The following is a 21,546-nucleotide window of genomic DNA, read 5'->3' on the forward strand; positions in this document are numbered from 1 at the left end:
TGTGTGTGTGTGTGTTTATATGTATGTATATGCATGTGTATATATGTATGCACATGGATATATATGTACTATAATTAAAATAAAAAGTAAACTTTTATTAAGCACTTACAGGTGCCACCAGGAAGACAGCAGGCTGCAGAGGACACTAGACAGCCATTAATAATGCGTGCGCCACTGCAAGCCACTTAAATAGAAGCTTTTTAAATCTGTGACTTGACTTTTTGTTGCAGTATACTGTATATGCCCTAATATGAATCAGTACCCTTGTGCAAGACAAAGAGCACAAAGAAAGAGAATATATAGAAATTCTGCGCTCCACTGTCAGGATATGAAAAATACAATAGCAGGTGGTCTTTTTAAAAAGTCCAAGCTTGCACATAAATGAATGGTAGGTCTTTGCATTAATAACTGTCCAACACAACTTTCTATATTTTACAGAATTCTTTTGAATACAGTATATCCTCTGAGAATATGCCATAAAAACAAAAAGAGAAGGACATATAGGAGGATATTCAATTAGTCCCGAAAAATTTCTGGCTGCGAAAAATAGGAGTCGCAATTATTTTTCCTTTTTTGCCAATTTTTTTTTCCGGCCAATTCAATTATAACTCTGTTTTTTTGTGCCCCAAAAAATAAAAATTTTCGGGGAAAACGCATAGGATCCAGGATAAGTTCCCAGATTTATGTGTTTTCTGAGGTCGTGATCTCAATAATGGGGCATTTTACTGGGGAATTTTGTGGGGCCTCCCCAGTGTGTGTCAGCTTTGGGACTAACTAGAAAGTCCCTGGTGGAACAATTAGCTGTGGTAAATTACCACGGCTAATTGAATACACCTGAAAGTGTATTATTGACACATATGTTGTATATATAAAAATCTCATCCAGACCGTTGCAGGTGTTTATAGAGTCTAAAATTAACCCAGTGATTAAGATAATAACAACAATGCTCAAATGTATGTCTAAATAATCATAATATTGAAGACACATGTAAAGGTATCTTTAGGTCCCACAATCCACACAACAGTTTTATAGAGCTGAGATAATGAACCCAGGACCACCATGTGCATTAACTACAGAAATCGATGCATGCTTATATAAGCTTTGCTGGTGTCACATATACCTGTATAAAGGTTTCTTTATCCTTATCGTGGGTTCCACAGGAACCACCATTCACAATCAGCAGCAAAAAGAGATTACTTTCATATGCCAAATTTTAAGATCATTTAAGTATAGAAGTGATATAGCTGCTGTTTGAATAGTCATATACAGTGTAATCTATGTATCACCTTTCATCAGCTAAACATTTGTATTTAGCCTGTATTAAAAGCCACATTATTCCTTGATATGCAATCTAGGGTCAACTGTGCTGTTCAATGTGCATTTACATACACAAATTGTTTATAACACAAAGTGTTTGAAAATGAACAGCTAAACAACATCAGCAAACAGGAATTTGAACATTTAACTTTGACAATTGCAACTTTATTAGGCTCTAAGCCTAAATAACTTTAGTTTTGTTTAAAACAGACCATGTACCACAAATTGCTTTTCTTTATTTCACATCATGGTATTTTCTTCAAAGTTATTCCATCATTTACTCTCCCTGCAACTCACCCCTCTGTACACATTGCCACCTCAATTATCCACTCCCCTCTTATAAACACTCATGAGCTTTTTACATATCATTATACATTGACAATAACATGCACAACCTTTCACCATGAAAAACATTCACAAACCTCCTACAGCTATATTTATCTCTGTCTCCTGCTTCTATTAGCTGGTGACATTTCACCAAATCCGGGTCCCAACCACTTGCCCCACTCACATTCACCTGATTCATGGCAATGCATAAATCCAGCAAACCCCATAAACATCACATGTCTCCCTCACCCTCCAAATCACTAAAATGTGCCTTATGGAATGAACGATCTGTTTGTAACAAATTAACATTCCTCCATTACCTCTTCATCTCTAACAACGTCAACCTGCTGGCTATAACAGAAACATGGCTCACACAATCAGACATGGCCTCCCCTGCAGCTTTGTCACACGTTGGTCTCCACTTTATACACACCTTCAGGCCTGGAAACAGTAAAGGCGGTGGGGTCAGAATATTACTATCCCAATCTTTCACATACACAGTTGTACCATAGGTTCCAGCACCCACATTCACATTATTGTACGGTATATAAATTTATTATATTTTAGATTGTTCTGCTAAACAATTTAATGTGAAAGTGAATGCTGGATGCTTGAGGTTTATATTGTAACGGGATATGTCTAATGTCACAATGGAGTTAAATGTGCAAAAAAAATCCCATAATGGGGCTAAATGTGCAAAAATAAATCTTCAGTGTCTATTTTTTAAATACAATGCTATATGAAATAGGGTGCTATATACACTGTTAGCCTTTCTGTGTTTATTGGGAAATAGGGGCTGTCATGTACAGTCCTCTGCCTTTGCCTCATCTCTACAGTTACATCATCTGGCTGACATCACCAGTTTGTTTGGCAAATCCCTTTTCATGCTACTCCATTTAATTCATATGATGTCAGGTTTCTGATGTGTTGTTTCTGGCTGGGCATAAACAGAGGACTTAAAGAATCTACTGATATATGTACACTTATCCTTTGAAATAATGGTAAACCTATGCAAGTAAGCCATACAGTACTGTACTGTATATGGAAAAGTTGCTGTACTTTGATAGATCTTGAGAAACCTAACTTTACAATTAAATTTGGCCCTGGATCTGAAGGTAGGTTATTGTTCTCTTCTATTATCCTTAAACTGGTGTTTTTAAATTAGTCGCGCTCTTATTGGGTGAATTTGTCTTATTTTGCTGGATGATGCAAGGACTACTGAGCACTAAGAAAAGGGGTCAAAGAATAGATAAACGGTAGTTGTGTTCTACAGGAAATGTGAGAGTCATTAGAGTAATGTAAATACTATTTATAAAGCTAACAAGGTAACTGTATATCTGGAAGAGTAAAATAAATCAATGTTTATGTAACACAAACTCTGTCTCTTTATAGACGGTTCAAGCAGCCCTGGACCGTGCAAGAGAAGGGCGGACTTGTATTGTCATTGCCCATCGACTGTCCACTATTCAGAACTCGAACATCATCGCCGTCATGTCCCAAGGAATTGTCATCGAGAAAGGAAATCACAATGAACTAATGGAGAAGAAAGGAGCTTACTACAAACTGGTCACAACCGGAGCACCTATCAGTTAATCACACGCTGCACAAAAGAAAGATTCAAAAATGCTACTCTGTATTTTACAGTGTACTGTAGACATGTAGACATGTCTTATGTATAAGATGTAAAAGCACCGGATAGCAGATGGAATAAAAGGCATTATCTGAATTGTCTTATAACATCTATGAACAATGTCTTTTAGCTGTAATGTTAGATAGTTAATACTATATGAAAAAACATGCCTGCATATTACTGTTCCTAACGTCATCCCCAATAAGAGGTAACATATGCACTGGTAATCACCAGTTACACCAGATACAGAATGTTATTCATAAAACAGCATACTGTATATTACAAGTAAGACTGATGCTGTTGTATAATTAAGCACAAAACATGTTCTTAATCACATGCAGTGGAGGCATGCCTTATCCAGCCAATCATAGTATATCACAAGCTACTGTTCATCACTTATTGATAAATATGCTTATATTTCCTAAAGCTAAAACTGTGCCCACTATTAAAATAGCAGATTTAGTTTCTACAGTGATCTCCATTCAATGAGGGATTATTTAGAGACACTGCATCTACATTCTGACAGCTGGTCAATGGTGTTTCCAGACATCATGTTTCGTCTGTAAATAATAATTTTCTAAAGTATATTTATTAATATGTGATATATATTATATATGTGCAAAGTTTGCACCCCTCATCTACATGCCTGTAAACCGTAGATTTACATAATATTAAATTAATTAACTGTTTAACAATTAAAATAATTTTATGAAATGGGAGCAATAAATCTATATTTTAGGATAGTTAAATAATGGATTTATGTATTAGAGATTTCCTAGACTGAATCTGAATCTGAAAGATTTGTTATGCTTCTGGAAGCAATAACCTACATTCATTTATTGATGTTTTGAAAACCATACCATACAATGATCTGAACAATAAATACCTTTTAAGAACATATGACTCAGTTTGTTTCCATTGGGAATATTAGCATTTATCATTAATATTGTTTTCATGTTTTACATTATTGATAATTGCTCCGCTAGTCTTTCTTTTACCTGCAGCATTGCAACTTCACTATATCTCATTTGCAATACATTTGTGGTAACAGGTACTGAAGACACGAGCGAACATGGTGGGAACTGATACGGGATGTAGTTAATGTACCGGCTTTTGGGGTCCCGGCATTCAGTTTCCTGTTGCCAGAACCCCGACACCCAATAAAATCCTGGTACTGTAGTCGGAATACCGACTGCTGCCCGGTATTCCACCACTGAAGGGAGAATAGAACTCATAGCGAGCAAAGCTCACCACTGCCAGTATTGCGGCTGACGGGATCCTGACAGCCGGCATCCCGTCAGCCGGGATATCATACTGAACCCCCTGATACAAGTAAAAAAAACTGAGTGTGTTGTCATTTTAGTTACTGGAACATCCCTGGGCCTGACTCTTTATACATATCACCCAATCAACACACAGCAGATGATTCTGAGTCACATGCAGAGGTGGCCGCAGTGGCGACTTTTGTAGCTGGTGCATCTGCGCCTTTATGCTAATGCCATAGCAAAGTTTGTGAATACTAAAATGCCCACATGCAGCGTCTTGGTGAGGCTTTAGATGCACCATCGATGCTCCATTGAATACACCATCGAAACTAGCACTAGCTAGTAGGTGTATTTCTCTGTCTGAGTATGGGGTACTGTGAGCGGTTGTATATCTTTGAACACAGTCGATTACAGTGACACACCCACATCTTCTTAGTCTCACCCATGTAACCTCCCACGAATGCCCACTGAATTCCACACCTCATCTCTGTCCTGGCACTGTGACCCCTCTTCTCTCTCCCCAGACACCTCTTCTCTATCCTGCCACATCTATTCCGTCTCTCTTTATTTTGGGTGATTATCGCGGTATCCAATTAGAGGCCATTTTGATTGTCCGAAAACGGATCCAAGATCGTGCGATAACATTGGGATCGGGGATAAGCTTAATTAAGCAAAGTCCCCGGTAAGTGCTGCTGCTACTAGGATACTGCATTAAACACTAATTAAATTCCACTATCTAATGTAAGAAAGACTGAATTGATAGACATGTTCTGCATTTCCCTGCTTCATATTGTATAATGTTTCAATATACATTTAAATTCAAGAATATTAAACAAAATATTCACTGGCTATCACCAACATGAAGATTTTTTATACATTGTACACATTTATTGAATTTAGGATTCATTTTTTTTAATTATGACAAACATACAATACCTATTCTCTATTTTATCTTAGAAATAATGCACAAGTGATGCTAGCATAAGTATGAACGGTATCCGGTCTGAAGATCGACAGTATCTAGGTCGACAATGTTTAGGTCGACCACTATAGGTCGACAGTCACTAGGTCGACATGGATGGAAGGTCGACAGGGTTTCTAGGTCGACATGTGCTAGGTTGACAGGTCTAAAGGTCGACATGAGTTTTTCACATTTTTTTTGCCTTTTTTTGAATTTTTTCATACTTAACGATCCACGTGGACTACGATTGGAACAGTAAAGTGTGCCGAGCGAAGCGGTAGCGGAGTGAAGGCACCATGCCCGAAGCATGGCGAACAAAGAGAGCCATGCGAGGGGACGCGGTGCACTAATTTGGGATCCCGGTCACTCTACGAAGAAAACAACACCAAAAAAAAAAAAAAAACCTCATGTCGACCTTTAGACCAGTCGACCTAGCACATGTCGACCTAGAAACCCTGTCGACCTTCCATCCATGTCAACCTAGTGACTGTCGACCTATAGTGGTCGACCTAAACATTGTCGACCTAGATACTGTCGATTTGATGAACCACACCCGTATGAACACATCATATATGTGAAGGTGAGTTCCGATACCATTGCTTATATTCAGTGAGTTGTTATATCTTAATTTCAGTGTTCATTAGTAAAATTTCAAATACATATTGGAAAGGTTTAGTGTCTAGTCTACCTCAGGCTTCGATCGCCTACATGTCCTCTGTCTCAATCTGCCACACCGCTACCTGCTGCTCCTCTCCGGAAATTGCGACTCTGAGAAAGTGTTCTGCTTGTTCTGTCCCAGTTGAATTGTTTCACTATTCTCTTTCCTTTCAGCAAACTGGCTGTTTTACAGTAGGAAACACTCGATCAGTGACTTCATTGAGGTATAACAACAGCACCAGATACTGTAGGAACCTTTTTTGGTCAGGAGTACAGTTGGCTATTGATAAGCAAAGATGTGGTAAAAGTTACAGCAAAAGTTGTGAAGTTCTGACTATATAATTTTGAGTTCCCCTTCTGTCTCACTATTCGCCTGTTTCGATCTTTATTGGTAAAATAGATTTGGGGGCGTAGCATAACTATAATGGGTGCAGTGTTTGTGGTGCACATGGGCCCCTGGATTTAGGGGGGCTCACACACTGCACACTCTGCAACCATTTTTTCAATACTTACCTCTCTGGATTCCCGCAGCAGTAACAATGACTATTAGCACTAAGTGGTGCGCAGATCTCTGTGGAAATGGCATGGTGGCCAATTTCCTGGCATTTTGCATAAGCGCAGTAGGGAAAATAGCTTGAAAAATGTCTGCCACACCATTTTTCCAGAGACCTACACACCACCTAGTGCTTGGAGTCATTGCCGCTGCCTGCTAGGGAGGAGGGGGCCTGGATGGAGACTGCACAGGGGCCCCTCCTCTCTTAACATGCCCCTATTTGGGGCTTACTGCATTGTACTGTGTGGTGTGGGTGGGCTATAAAAAGGGAGACATGAGAAGTTCCAGATAGAACAAAGATGGTTGGAAAATTCTACATTTGGGTGGGAAATATGTATCCTCAGTGTTCCATGCAGAAATGACATATATTTTTCAGACCTAGGTCTGTATGGATTGCTTCTGAGATGCGATCGCATACTCCCGAATATGGCGCAGTGTGCACTCACAGGGCCCGCACAGCATGTTCGCAAGCAGGTAGATGCATTCACATCTCAGTAATGTGAATGCCTCTGCCTGACTGACAGGCAGAGGTGTTCATGGGGCAGTCAGAGGCGGAAAGCGGCATTGCGGGTCCGTGGCATAAGAAACGGGGGCGGGTCCGGGACATTTTTCGGGGCGTCCCACATGATGTCACACACAGCAGCGGTGGCTGCGACGTGGAAAATGGCTGTGGCTTGACTGCCGTCATAGCCAGACTGCACACGCAGGAGGCTTCCCTTATTCAGTGATGAGATCACAATTGTAATTGTGCTTGCTGGGCAGCCTTGCACTGTGTTGGGCCTAATTCAGAGTAGATCGCAGCATGAAATTTGTTAGCAGTTGGGCAAAAACCATGTGCACTGCAGGGAGTGCAGATATAACATGTGCAGAGAGAGTTAGATTTGGGTGGGGTGTGTTCAAACTGAAATCTAAATTGCAGTGTAAAAATAAAGCAGACAGTATTTACTCTGCAGAGAAACAAAATAACCCACCCAAATCTAACTCTCTCTGCACATGTTATATCTGCCCCCCTGCAGTGCACATGGTTTTGTTGAACTGATAAAACATTTGCTGTTGCGATCAACTCTGAATTACCCCCTTTATGAGGAAGCCTAAATAGCATGATTACAATGCTGCAGAATTTACAGTACAAAACTCCCTGATTTCTATTATTAATGTGGTCCTTATCAGGGCCGAAACTAGGGGGGGGGCTAGGGGGGCAGGCGACCTGGGCGCCAGATTGGAGGGGGCGCCGAGACCCCCTAACACCCGCCGCGGCACTTACTTTTAAACCCCCTTCTCCCGAGTGCCCAGCTCGGGGGGCGGGGTTTCGCGGAATGACGCGATTGCGTCGTGACGTCACGGCGCAAACGCGTCATTCCACGAAACCACGCCGGAGGAGGGAGAAGGGGGAGCCCGGAGCCGCGCAGACGAGGAGGGAGAGGCGGCTGAAGAGCGGCGAGAACCGCTTCAAATGTAAGTCAGCCCCTCTCCCTTCCTCTCTCTGTCTCTCCCTCCACCACCTGCCGCAATGTGTAAAATGGGGACCTGTGCCTGCCGCTATGTGTAAAATGGGGACCTGTGCCTGCCGCTATGTGTAAAATGGGGACACTTGCCAGCGTACTGTGTAAAATGGGGACCTGTGCCTGCCGCTATGTGTAAAATGGGGACACTTGCCAGCGTACTGTGTAAAATGGGGACCTGTGCCTGCCGCAATGTGTAAAATGGGGACACTTGCCAGCGTACTGTGTAAAATGGGGACCTGTGCCTGCCGCAATGTGTAAAATGGGGACACTTGCCAGCGTACTGTGTAAAATGGGGACCTGTGCCCGCCGCTATGTGTAAAATGGGGACACTTGCCAGCGTACTGTGTAAAATGGGGACCTGTGCCTGCCGCAATGTGTAAAATGGGGACCTGTGCCTGCCGCAATGTGTAAAATGGGGACACTTGCCAGCGTACTGTGTAAAATGGGGACCTGTGCCTGCCGCTATGTGTAAAATGGGGACACTTGCCAGCGTACTGTGTAAAATGGGGACCTGTGCCTGCCGCAATGTGTAAAATGGGGACACTTGCCAGCGTACTGTGTAAAATGGGGACCTGTGCCTGCCGCTATGTGTAAAATGGGGACACTTGCCAGCGTACTGTGTAAAATGGGGACCTGTGCCTGCCGCAATGTGTAAAATGGGGACCTGTGCCTGCCGCAATGTGTAAAATGGGGACACTTGCCAGCGTACTGTGTAAAATGGGGACCTGTGCCTGCCGCTATGTGTAAAATGGGGACACTTGCCAGCGTACTGTGTAAAATGGGGACCTGTGCCTGCCGCAATGTGTAAAATGGGGACACTTTTTCCTGCCGCAATGTGTAAAATGGGGACACCTGTCTGCCGCAATGTGTAAAATGGGGAATGGGGACACTTGCCTGTCGTACTGTGTAAAATGGGGACACTTTTTCCTGGATATGAAATTTATGTTAGAAAAGGCAGTTTTTCAGGTAAAAAAGTTCTGAAAGAGATATATATATATATATATATATATAATATTTTTATTCATTTATTTTTTATTTTTTTTATTTTATTTTATTATTTTTATTTATTTACTGTAAAATATTTGTATTTTTTTTGCGGGGGGGGGGGGGGTCAAATGACTACCTTGCCCCGGGTGACAAAAATCCTAGTTTCGGCCCTGTCCTTATCTATACATAATTACAACTGTAAGGGCTGTGTCTGTAAATAGCAATTTGTTACTTCTAGGGACTATTTATGAACTATGGAGAAGAAAAATAAAATGTAAAATTTTTGTCTATTCGTTCCGTCATCACACAAAAACTACTGAATGAATTTGGATCACGTTTTCACTATTGTATAGCTTAGTGACCTAGAATGAAACTGAGGTATCTATGATCTCGATATGACATTAGGGGCCTCCACACACTGCGGTTTGAATCGGAGCAGTCTCCGGCGGCTCAGTTGTCCATTAACAGCGGCCACCAGGATCCCCTTCATGTACTGTATAGTGAGTCATATGTGTGCCCGTCTGTCCGGTGGAGTCCTGGCCGTGTATGTTCACTGGGTCTCTGGGAGGCTTAGGACCACGCATGGGGGAAGGAAGGAGGAAGCAGAGGGCAGGTGTAATCCTGGGAGCAGGGATTCCACATTCTCCCCGTCTTTCAGTTTCGTTTCTCCATCTCTCTCAGGTCACTCGCTGTTGTAATAGGGGAGGAGAGAGCGACCTACGGATGGGGGCAGAGCTGGCAGAGCAGCAGCACCCAGGGCACCATGGAAGCTGCAGGTCAGGGGGCATTTAGGTTAAGTAGACAGTACAAGTTTGCAGCTGTGCAAGGAGGAGACTGGGGGCACTGACTGATGGGAGGTGTACAGAAGAAGGGGGAGATGATGGAGGCAGATAGAAGACTACAGGAGGGGTTAGAGAGAGGACTGTGGGGGTAAGTAAAGGAGGGTTGGAGAGGACTATGGGGTAAGTACAGGAGGGAGCTAGAGATATGACTTTGGGGGTTAGTACAGGAGGGGGTAGAGATAGAACTGTGGGGGTAAGTAAAGGGGGGTAGAGAGAGGACTGTGGGGTAAGTACAGGAGGAGGTGGGTAGAGGACTGTGGGGGTAAGTACAGTCAAGAAGAGGTAAATAGAGGACTGTAGGTGTAAATAGAGGATGGTAGGGGGTAGACAGAGGTGTGTGTGTGTGTGTGTGTGTGTGTGTGTGTGTGTGTGTGTGTGTGTGTGTGTAGTGTGTCGGGGGGGGGGGTGCTCAGGGGAATAGTAGTGGGAGCCCCCACACCTTTGTTGCCCCTGGGCCCCCACCACCCTGCAGGTGGCATTCTATGGTGGCACTCTTTATTGGCCTGAAGATGGCACTCTATGAAGTTTAGCTAAATGTTACATACTGTAGAAACATAGAATGACAGCAGAAAATAACCACTTTTTGTGTACACTTTTCCCATCTAGTCAGTCCTAAACACATGAACATGCACACACTTACACACTAGGGTTATTATTATATATACTGTAGTTATTTATTTTTTTGTCAGGAGCTAATTAACCTTCCAGTATAACCTACCAGTTTATCAGTATAACTCCAAACAATTAGGGCTGGTGTGGGAATCGAACTTATAACCTCAGTGTTGTGAGGCAGTAACGCTAGCGATTACACCATTCATACTGTCGAAAGATGTTTAGAAAATAATTAACACAAAGTCAATAACAATAATTGAAAACAATGTAAGCTGTGATACTGAAATAAATGGTAAAGTCAAATTTTATTTACTTTCAGAACAGGGTATTTCCACATATAATATAATTTTACAATATTGTAGATATGTAGGCAAACTTGATATATCTCAAAGCGGTCTAGGATTTGTATGAAATGAAAAAGACATAATACACATTTCTTCACAAACTCATTCCTATAACAGTAACCTTGTCCTCTACAGTTAAAACAATTTAAAGGAAACAATATAAACTCTTTTTCAGTGAGATTAATGCCGTTGTATATGTTTTCTTCTATGTATCCTCAGTGTTTTCTTCAACATATGTAGCTGGGAAATAACCTTTATTTCCATTAAGGGTCCCATACCACCACCCATCGTCATCTTTACGATGAATTACAAGGTGATCCCCTGGTGAAACAAATTATTATTTTATTATACTACAGTAATCTTCAGACAGCTCCTAAAGAAATCATTGACATGGTCATAGGCAAACGCAGGGTGGGGTTCCGGTTGCCTGGAAACCCCCCTACTCTTGGCCAGTGACCCAGATTATGACAACTAAAGCAAAAGAATATAATACGATTACGAGAGCTGTCGCCACAACCTGCAGTTTAAGGGACAGAGCTGCTGCACATGCCCAGTGGCAGCAGCTTCTTCTACCAAGTTTGCTCTGTGTGTGGATCTGAACCTTCAGTAACTGCAGTGGACTAGAGAGTAGCTGCCAGGAAGAAGAGACAGGCACATTACCATGAGGTGGAAGAATGTGTGCTTAGATTCTTCTATTGGTTCTCTACTGTTTGTGTGTCATTATGGGATGTAAATATGTTTGATACAGCCTATAATATAGACTATCTATAGTGTTAAATATTAATACTGTATTCAACACAGTATCCAGTGTATAAAAAGACCAATGTGTACATTAATGTCCAGGGTTGGTACTAGGTTCAATGTTCCACAGAGCGGCAGATTGTGGATTGTATTTGGAAACCCCCCTCTAGAAATCCTGCGTTTGCCACTGATGGTGTAGGCATATATAAAAGCCATACCTCAGGCAACTGTAAATATAAGGTAACTTTGCTCGTACAGACCAATCTGAGTTTTGCTATCATATTCTAAACTGCACAAGAAAAATAACAGCTACATTTGATTAACTCAGAAATGGCCTCCAATTTATATTAATAGGTCTTTGGGTGACCATAGCACTTCTGTCTGTGTACATGATGACAAAGCTCTAGATCACTGGTTCCCAAATTCGATGCTCAAGCAGCACTAACAGTCTCGGTTTTTAGGAGATCCATGCGTAAGTACAAGTGACCTAAATAGTAGAGATGAGCAGGTTCGGTTTCCTGAGAACGGAACCCTACAGGACTTCACTACCTGTGCCCGGATCCAAGCCCGGCTCGGGTTTTCCCACCTGACCTGGAAACCAGAACGAGGCAAAACATCATCATCCCGCTGTTGGATTCTCGCAGGTTTTGAATTCCATATAAGGAGCCACGCATCGCACAATTTTCCCTCCGGAATTGGAGAGTGTAGAGAGAGGACGTGTCTCTGACCTCAGTGTCTGTGCGGGAGGGAAAGTGGGGTGGTGATTCCAGTGCTGCTCAGTCCTGTGTAGTGTCTTATGCTGCATCAGTCCAGTCACAGTGGTGGTGTCCTCTGCTACCATATGTCCAATGTAGCTGTATAAGTCCAGTCCATTGCAGTGGTGCTGTGTTGTCCTGCATCAGTACAGTGGTAGTGTCTTGTGCTGCATCAGTCCATTCACAGTGGTGGTGTCCTCTGCTGCCATATGTCCAGTGCTGTTGTATAAGTCCAGTCCAGTGGTGCTGTGTTGTGCTGCATCAGTTCAGTGATGGTGTGTTGTGCTGCATCAGTCCAGTCACAGTGGTGGTGTCCTCTGCTGCCATATGTCCAGTGCTGCTGCATAAGTCCAGTCCAGTGGTGCTGTGTTGTGCTGCATCAGTCCAGTGGTGGTGTCTCTGTGCTGCTGTATATGTCCAGTGATACTGCCATATAAATCCAGTGGTAATGCCGTATAAATCCAGTCCAGTCATACTGCCGTATATGTCCAGTGGTACTGCCATATAAATCCAGTGGTAATGCTGTATAAATCCAGTCCAGTCATACTGCCGTATATGTCCAGTGGTACTGTTGTATAAATCCAGTAGTAATGCTGTATAAATCCAGTCCAGTGATACTGCCGTATATGTCCAGTGGTACTGCCATATAATTCCAGTGGAACTGCCGTATAAATCCAGTGGTACTGGCATATAAAATCAGTCCAGTAATACTGCCGTATATGTCCAGTGGTACTGCCGTATAAATCCAGTAATAATGACGTATAAATCCAGTCCAGTGATACTGCAGTATATGTCCAGTGGTACTGCCATATAATTCCAGTGGAACTGCCGTATAAATCCAGCGGTACTGGCATATAAAATCAGTCCAGTAATACTGCCGTATATGTCCAATGGTACTGCCATATAATTCCAGTGATAAATCCAGTGGTACTGGCGTATAAATCCAGTCCATTGATACTGCCGTAAAAGTCCAGTGATATTGCCGTATAAATCCAGTGATACTGCCATATATGTCCAGTGGTACTGCCGTATAAATCCAGTGATACTGAAGTATATGTCCAGTGGTACTGCCGTATAAATCCAGTGATACTGAAGTATATGTCCAGTGGTACTGCCATATAATTGCAGTGATACTGCTGTATAAGTCCAGTGGTATTGCCGCATAAATCCAGTGGTACTGGCATATAAATCCAGTCCAGTGATACTGCCGTATATGTTCAGTGGTACTGCCATATAATTCCAGTGATACTGCCGTATATGTCCAGTGGTACTGCCGTATAAATACAGTGATACTGCCGTATATGTCCAGTGGTACTGCCGTATAAATCCAGTCCAGTGATACTGCTGTATAAATCCAGTGATACTGCCGTATAAGTCCAGTGATACTGGCATATAAGTCCAGTGATACTGCTGTATAAGTCCAGTGATACTGCCGTATATGTCCAGTGGTACTGCCGTATAAATCCAGTGGTACTGGCGTATAAATCCAGTCCAGTGATACTGCCGTATAAGTCCAGTGATACTGCCGTATAAATCCAGTGATACTGCCGTATATATGTCCAGTGGTACTGTCATATAAATCCAGTCCAGTGATACTGCTGTATAAATCCAGTGATACTGCTGTATAAATCCAGTGATACTGCCGTATAAGTCCAGTGATACTGCCGTATAAGTCCAGTGATACTGCCGTATCTGTCCAGTGGTACTGGCGTATAAATCCAGTTGTACTGGCGTATAAATCCAGTCCAGTGGTAATGCCGTATAAGTCCAGTCCAGTGGTACTGCAATATAAGTTCAGTGGTGCTGTCCTGTGCTATATATTATTTACTCTGAGTCCAAATAAGGGGTTATTAATAATTAATCCAAATTATTTTTACAGGGTTTCTCCTGTGTGGTGTAGAGGTACGCTCTTCTTCGCTGCATTTTGTTATATAACTCCAGAAAAATAATGGAGAACAAACATTTGGAGGATAAAATAGGGAAAGAACCACTTCCTCCTACTGCTGCTGCTGTTGTTGCTGCTGGGAGTCGATCGTCCTCTTTGCATGTGCTGTTTGGGGACTAGTTTTTTTAAGTGCCATCCTGTCTGCCACTGCAGTGCCACTCCTGGTTGGGCCAGGTGTTTGTGCCGCACACTTGTTTCACTTAGCTTAGTCATACAGCTACCTCATTGCTCCTCTTTTTCTTCTTTGCATTATTTGCTGTTTGGGGCCTAGTTTTTGAATAGCGCCATCCTGTCTGACACTGCAGTGCCACTCCTAGATGGGCCAGGTGTTTGTACCGCACACTTGTGTCTCTTAGCTTAGCCATCCAGCTACCTCATTGCACCTCTTTTTCTTCTTTGCATAATGTGCCTTTTGGGGCCTAGTTTATAAATCTGCCATCCTGCCTGACACTGCAGTGTCACTCCTAGATGGGCCAGGTGTTTGTGCCGCACACTTTTGTCGCTTAGCTTAGTCACACAGCCACCTCGGTGCAACCTTTTGGCCTAAAAACAATATTGTGAGATGTGAGGTGTTCAGAATAGACTGTAAATGAGTGGAAATGAATGTTATTGAGGTTAATAATACTGTAGGATCAAAATTACCCCCAAATTCTGTGATTTTAGCTGTTTTTATGAATTTTTTTTTAAATCTTCCAGATCCAAAACCAAAACATGAAAGGGTGGTTTCGGCAAAACTAATCCAGATCCAAAACACGAGCATGAAACCAGAACCAATACCAAAACACGAAAAGTGCCCGCCGCACATCTTTACTAAATAGTACCTCAGCCAGTTTGATTATACCATCTGTGCACAAGCATGAATATCCTTTAAACCTGGACTGTGAGAGCTCCTTGATGACTGAGTTTGGTAAACCCTGCTCTAGATTTATATTTGAAGGTAACCAATGCAGAGTTGCTGATTTGTTTTGCCTTGGATGAGGAAACATAAGAGTAAAGCAATCAGTACCTTCATTCACTTTCATGTTTTTCACTCAGATTTCTATGCCACCAACTTAATAGTTATTAAATACTAGCAAGTTAAGTAGTGCCTGGCACTTTGGTTCATGCTATGGGGCAAATTTACCCCAATTTCCATTTCATATATGGATGTGCTATTTTCATTCTAAGGGCCTAATTCAGACATGATCACTCGCTAGGGATTTTTTGCACTGCAGCGAGCAGATAGTCGCCGCCCATAGGGGAGTGTATTTTCGCTTTGCAAATGTGCGATCGCATGTGTAGCCGGCAGGTACAAAAAAGTTTTGTGCAGTTTCTGAGTGGCTCAGAACTTACTCAGCCGTTGCGATCACTTCAGCCTGTCCGGGGCCGAAATTGACATCAGACACCCGCCCTGCAAACGCTTGGACACGCCTGCATTTTTCCAAACACTCCCAGAAAACGGTCAGTTGACACCCACAAACGCTTTCTTCCTGTCAATCTCCTTGAGATCGGCTGTGCGAACGGATTCTTCGTAAAATCCATCGCTGGGCAATGATCCACTTTGTACTTGTACGACGCGCCTGCGCATTGTGGTGTATACACATGCGCAGTTCTAACCTAATCGCACCATAGCGAATAAACCTAGCTCATGCAATCAGGTCTAAATAACCCCCTAAATTCACAATGTGAAAATTTTCATGCAAATTTAGTAAGAAGCTACTGTAGGGAGGCGGCTCCGATAAGAGCCAATCCCAAGAAGAGCTGAAAGCAATTGAACAGAGCGGGGCAGCGCCATGGAAGCGGCATTTCTAACTTGGCTCCGGAACAGCAATCACTGCAAAGATGCGGTGGGTATTCAAATTTGGCGTTGCCTGTGATCCAATCATGGCCCACAGACAAGCAGCCAATAGCAGATGGCCATGTCTCACCATATCATAGCTCTGCCTACTCCCGCCCACTCCCAGCATCTGACATCAGATGCCACACTGTGGCAGAGAAGTAAGTGCAGCAGCGGCGAGAAAAGAGCAGCTCCCGGGCAGCTCTGCTAACGTCGGGAGTCTTTTTTTGCCAAAAATGCGTCTTATTCACATCACTATGTGATTAGGACGCACAAGTAGCTTATGCTGATTAAAATGATATGCAGGATGATTATATATAGTGTGTGATTGCAGCTGTACCTGCATACAAAATGCTACATTACATTGATTTCCATGAAAACACTGTAACATAGCATTTAGTATGCAGATACAACCGCGGTCACACACATAATATAGACATGCCATATATAATTTTAATCAGCATAAGCTGCTTGTGCATCTTATTTGCATATAGACTTACTGTAGATGCATTTAAATGGAAAAAGTTGCACATAAATACGCTCGGCACTACTGAGTCACGCCATGACATAGCATGACTAGAAGGGCTGTTTAATGTCACTGCAGCAAGGATATAGGAGGACACAGCTGTAGTGTAGTGACGTGGCACACTTAGAGGTATATTCAATACCTCTGACGGAAAGGACCCGACAGGCCAGTATTCAATGAGCGCCCAAATCTGACTTGACGGACATCCTGGGGATGCTGGGGAGGCAGACACCGCTCAAACCCCGTCCCCACTCCACTACTCGCCCGGTCCCTGGCATCCGTTACCGCTCCACTACTGTCTCCGGCATACATCCCCACTCCACTGGTCACATGGTCCCCGGATTGATATTGTCGGATTTGGCCTCGGAACACGTGGAGCCGCGGCTAATCCGACAATCCACGTGGTTTCCGACAAATCGTGAATTCAGGACTTGTCGGAAAAAATGGCCCAGCACGGCATTGAATAGGTCTTTCCGACAAAACGGCAGTTTCCAGTATTGAATACACCCCTTAAACTAGTTTTACACCCTAAACAGCTGTGTTGTATCTTGTGTCCTTACAGGGACCTGTAAGCGAGTGAATGGAGCCCAAGAATTACATTGGTGAAAACCACCCATATTTGTTTGCCCCTGTCTGTGTCTGTTTGTCTCTATCTATCTATCTTCTTTCTGGACAGATGGTGGACCTTGCAATCCGGTACAAAGCTGAATCTTCACCTGGTGCGTGAGTACCCCCACCCCAATAAATAAATAAATTGTGTGTTTCATGGTTTATCCCACAAATATTAATTGATAAATAGGCCCCTAAATGTCCCCATCTCTCAAATGTTATTTTTAGCACACATGTCGTGTCAGGCCCCTCTAGACTCTGCAGATTTTTTTCAAAATTATTTGCCACAAAAGTGAGCTTATCATTTTTCAGTAATAGCTGCTGCAATACAGTCATCACACAACTGCATAGAATGTTAATATCTGTACATGTAAACAGAAACTGTAGAATAACTATGGTAACAGCTTTAACGCATGTGGATTATTAATGTAAGTGTGGGATGTATCAAATTTCGCAAGAACTCTTCAGACTGCAACTGTGATTGCGGGTATGCAGGTACTGCACTTACCTGCAGGGGCAGCTCTCACAAAAAGAACTGGCCGTTACAAAGAGAGGATTTTTGAGCTTTCGACTCATTAGTCCTATTTTGCATGCGTGACTATTGGCCTGCGCATATGCAGTCACCAGGGGATGGAAAGGAATCCGATGTCCATAGGCTTCTATAAGTAACATCATCTATAGGTGGCGTTGTCTATCATGCAGAAGTTCCAGAAAGTACTGCTTTCTGGAGATTGTTGCATACCGGCACATTACAGCCCCACAGAATTCTATAGGGACTGCTGTGCCGACGGGACGCAGCAGATACCTCTGATATTCAGTGCGGACCCTTTTTAACTGCAGTTTACTGAAGTTTTAACACATTATTAACTTTGATACATTCTGCCCTTAGTGTCTAATTGCGCTGCATGTAGTACATTTGACACTTATCTACTGATTATACAATTCCCAGAAAGTCACTATGGTCTGGAGTGTATTTTAGCTGGGCAAGTTTGCGAACACATGTGTAGCAGAGCAGTACAAGCAGATTTTGTGCAGTCTCTGAGCAGCCCCGGACTTACTCAGCAGCTGCGATCACTTCAGCCTGTCCGGGACCGGAAATGACGTCTGGAACCCTCCCTGCAAACGCTTGGACACGCCTGCGTTTTTCCAGACACTCCCAGAAAACGATCAGTTGACACCCACAAACGCCTTCCTCCTGTCAATCTCCTTGCGAACGCCCGTGCTAATGGATCCTTCGCACAAACCCATCGCTGAGCAGCAATCCGCTTTGTACCCGTGCGACGCGCCTGCGCATTGCAGTATATACGCATGTGCAGTTCAGAGCTGAACGAAAACGCAGCCTAGCGATCAGGTCTGAATTAGGCCCTAAGAGAGGAAAATCTTGTGAAAGGCTGGAGAACTTTTACAAAATGCAGACAAAGATTCTCTACAATAGGGGATTGAGGTGGTTAATAGACATTACCATCACATTGATTGTGCCACTAATGGAATGCTTTTGCATAATTAATAAAAACAATATGTGGATGTGTGACATACTAAAATGATGACAGGTGTTGATTTTCTATAATTAAAATCTCTGATATTCAATATGATTTATCTTATACATATCAAACTGTTACAGTATTTGTACATTTTTGAAGCTTAATGTAAAATGGAAGACATACATAAACTGGTTCACAAAGTAATGTACTGTAACCCATAGCAACTAGTCAGAATATGTTAGAGTTATAATTGAAGATAAAATAATGTGTCTCATGCTCTGTAATATGTTGCAGCTGCTTTCTATGGTGCACCAGTTTCAGTAACGCACCCAGAGCATCATAAATGACCCATTTGTCTGTGAGGTTTATTTTATCCCTTTTACACCATTGTCATGAGTATGATCTGGGATTTGGAACATGGTTAAAAACCGGGTCAGACCCGGGACAGACCCCTTTCACACCGCAGCGCTGACCCGGGTTATTCCCCAGTCGGCACGTTCCACCAGGGGCGGATCCAGAAGAAAATGAAAGGGGGGCACCATGATAGGGGAACGGTTATAGTTATATTTACATGCACCTAAGGCACGCGTGCTCCCAGATAAGGGGTGTGGCATCACAGGGGGCTGTAGGAGTGCATCCTGGTTTGTTGCCAATGTTTCACCCCAATGAAAAGGCTGATTGGGCCTTGAAATGTTGGTCACCTGTTCCATTAGTTATGGGAGCCTGGAAGGCACCCCAGCACAATATAATTATTAAAGTTTTTAGTTGGTGGTGGCAGGTGCAGCATACCTTGTTTTGGGCACTGCATTGAGACTCAGACTGCAGGACACACACTACCCATCTTTGATTAGCAGAAGTAGCCAGCTGGATCTCCAACAAGCAGCATAAGACATCTGCAGGACAGCCCTGTCACAATCACACGGGCCGCCTTCTCAAAGCTGAGCTGAGTTTGACTGCACCTAGCATGGTGGTAAAGGAAGTGGAGGAAGAAGTGCTGGGAAACTGTGCGGTGCAGTGAGGGCTAATTAAGCCTTCTGCGCCGTCATAAGTAACAGTCTTACTCGATGCTGGCATTTGAACACCGCGCCTGGGCTGGCCTCTGGCCGGCTGGCAGTGGGGAAGGTAGGTTGCGGTGTGAGCAGGGGGAGGCTGGAGCTGCAACTGCAGCCTCCCAATTGGTTACCACACGGACTTGCTGTTAGAGCCGCAGCGGGTCCTAGGGCCTGCCGTCTCTTTTATCAAACCTAACTGAGGGAAATAGCGGTAGTGCTGCTGCTGTTCTCTTTTTGAAAAAAAGAAGAAGTCAGAAATGACAGGGGGGGCACGGGCCCGAGTGCCCTCCCCCTGGATCCGCCTATGTGTTCCACACAGCACCCATGTGCAGTGTAACTTCTCTGTCAGCACTTGGAGATTACATCATTTCCAAGTACCGGGAAATCCAGATCTCCCCGTGCTTTAAACGGAACCCAAGCAGGTGACCCGGGTTACCAGTTTACACTGCCCCTTAACTTAGGTCCTACCCAGACTAACCCTGCAAGCTACCCAGGCTGGATTTCCAGGTAGCTGGACCCGGGGGGGTTTTCGGACCCTTGAACACTGAACTGCGACCCAGGTTAACCAGGCAATTACCTGGGTGAAAAGCTTGGTGTAAAAGGGGTATTAGTGTATATGATGATAGGACCAGCAACCTAGCATGTACTGCAGAAGCTATTTGTATTACACTTGTTCTTGATTAACTAAATAACACATTCAATAGTTTTGATCATCCTTTTAACAATGTAGAATTCTGTATGTTGCCTCAAAGGTAGAACATGTCAATTTGGATTGTCATACAAACCTATTTTCAAGCCCAGCTCATCTTTTCTCTGTGACTCGTAAGCGTATAAGACACGGCATGAACCATTGTTCTGCTCTCCTGTAAAAAAAGACATTATAGACATAGGGCATTAGGTAGTGGGGTTGTTGACATTCATATACTTAGTAATGCCCCTTCACTACACTCCACCTATTGCACAGAGTTTTCTCTTACGGTAGATCTTCCAAACTGCGTAGGCTTTTAGTATCAATGAATGAGGATGAATGAAAAAGTACTGTGCTGCTTATCACAGGACAGTAGTGCCTATAGACAATGTGGAAAGTTACTGGTGCCAATGGTACAAACAGAGCCGGTCTTAGGCATAGGCAAACTAGGCAAATGCCTAGGGCATTTGGTATATCTAGGGGCACAAGCAGCTTCTGCTGATTAAAATGATATGCAACATGCCTATATTCTGTGTGTGACTGTGGCTGTACTTGCATACGAAATGCTACGTTTCAGTATATTCCTGGAAATCACTGTAGCGTAGCATTTCACATGCAGATACAGTAACAGTCGCACACAGACTATAGGCATGCCGCATATCATTTTAATGCCTGTGCATCTTAGCCACATAGTAATGCAAATAAGAGGCATTTTCATTAAAAAAAAGACAACCGGCATTAGCAGAGCTGCCAGCTGCCTCATGCCAGGCATCTCCTGCTGCATGGCGTATTAAGGCAAGATGTATGAGGACACATCTCTATCCAAGCAGAGGTAGAGGTCACAGTGTTAGCAGCCATGTGAGTGCGTGTGGGTTGGTTGTGCAGTAGTGTTCGGCATATGTGTAAGGGGCATTATGTGTGTCATGTGTATAA

General features: G+C 43.3%; 2 protein-coding genes across 2 annotated transcripts in view; one reads left to right on the plus strand and one right to left on the minus strand.

The window, feature by feature from the left end:
• Positions 1 to 4,170, plus strand: part of LOC134944743 (bile salt export pump-like) — a 177,023-nt gene extending 172,853 nt beyond the window's left edge. Inside the window, exon 29 of the mRNA XM_063933575.1 lies at positions 3,037 to 4,170. Coding sequence (XP_063789645.1) covers positions 3,037 to 3,237 — 201 coding nt within the window. The 3' untranslated portion in view covers positions 3,238 to 4,170. The remainder of the gene's footprint in view (positions 1 to 3,036) is intronic.
• A 6,804-nt stretch (positions 4,171 to 10,974) lies between these two features.
• Positions 10,975 to 21,546, minus strand: part of NOSTRIN (nitric oxide synthase trafficking) — a 261,103-nt gene continuing 250,531 nt past the window's right edge. Inside the window, exons 15-16 of the mRNA XM_063933578.1 lie at positions 20,711 to 20,788; positions 10,975 to 11,321 (exon numbers count right to left, since the gene is read on the minus strand). Of these exons, the coding sequence (XP_063789648.1) occupies positions 11,206 to 11,321; positions 20,711 to 20,788 (194 nt within the window). The 3' untranslated portion in view covers positions 10,975 to 11,205. The remainder of the gene's footprint in view (positions 11,322 to 20,710; positions 20,789 to 21,546) is intronic.

Source organism: Pseudophryne corroboree, chromosome 7, assembly GCF_028390025.1.
Source record: "Pseudophryne corroboree isolate aPseCor3 chromosome 7, aPseCor3.hap2, whole genome shotgun sequence".
NCBI lineage: Eukaryota > Metazoa > Chordata > Amphibia > Anura > Myobatrachidae > Pseudophryne > Pseudophryne corroboree.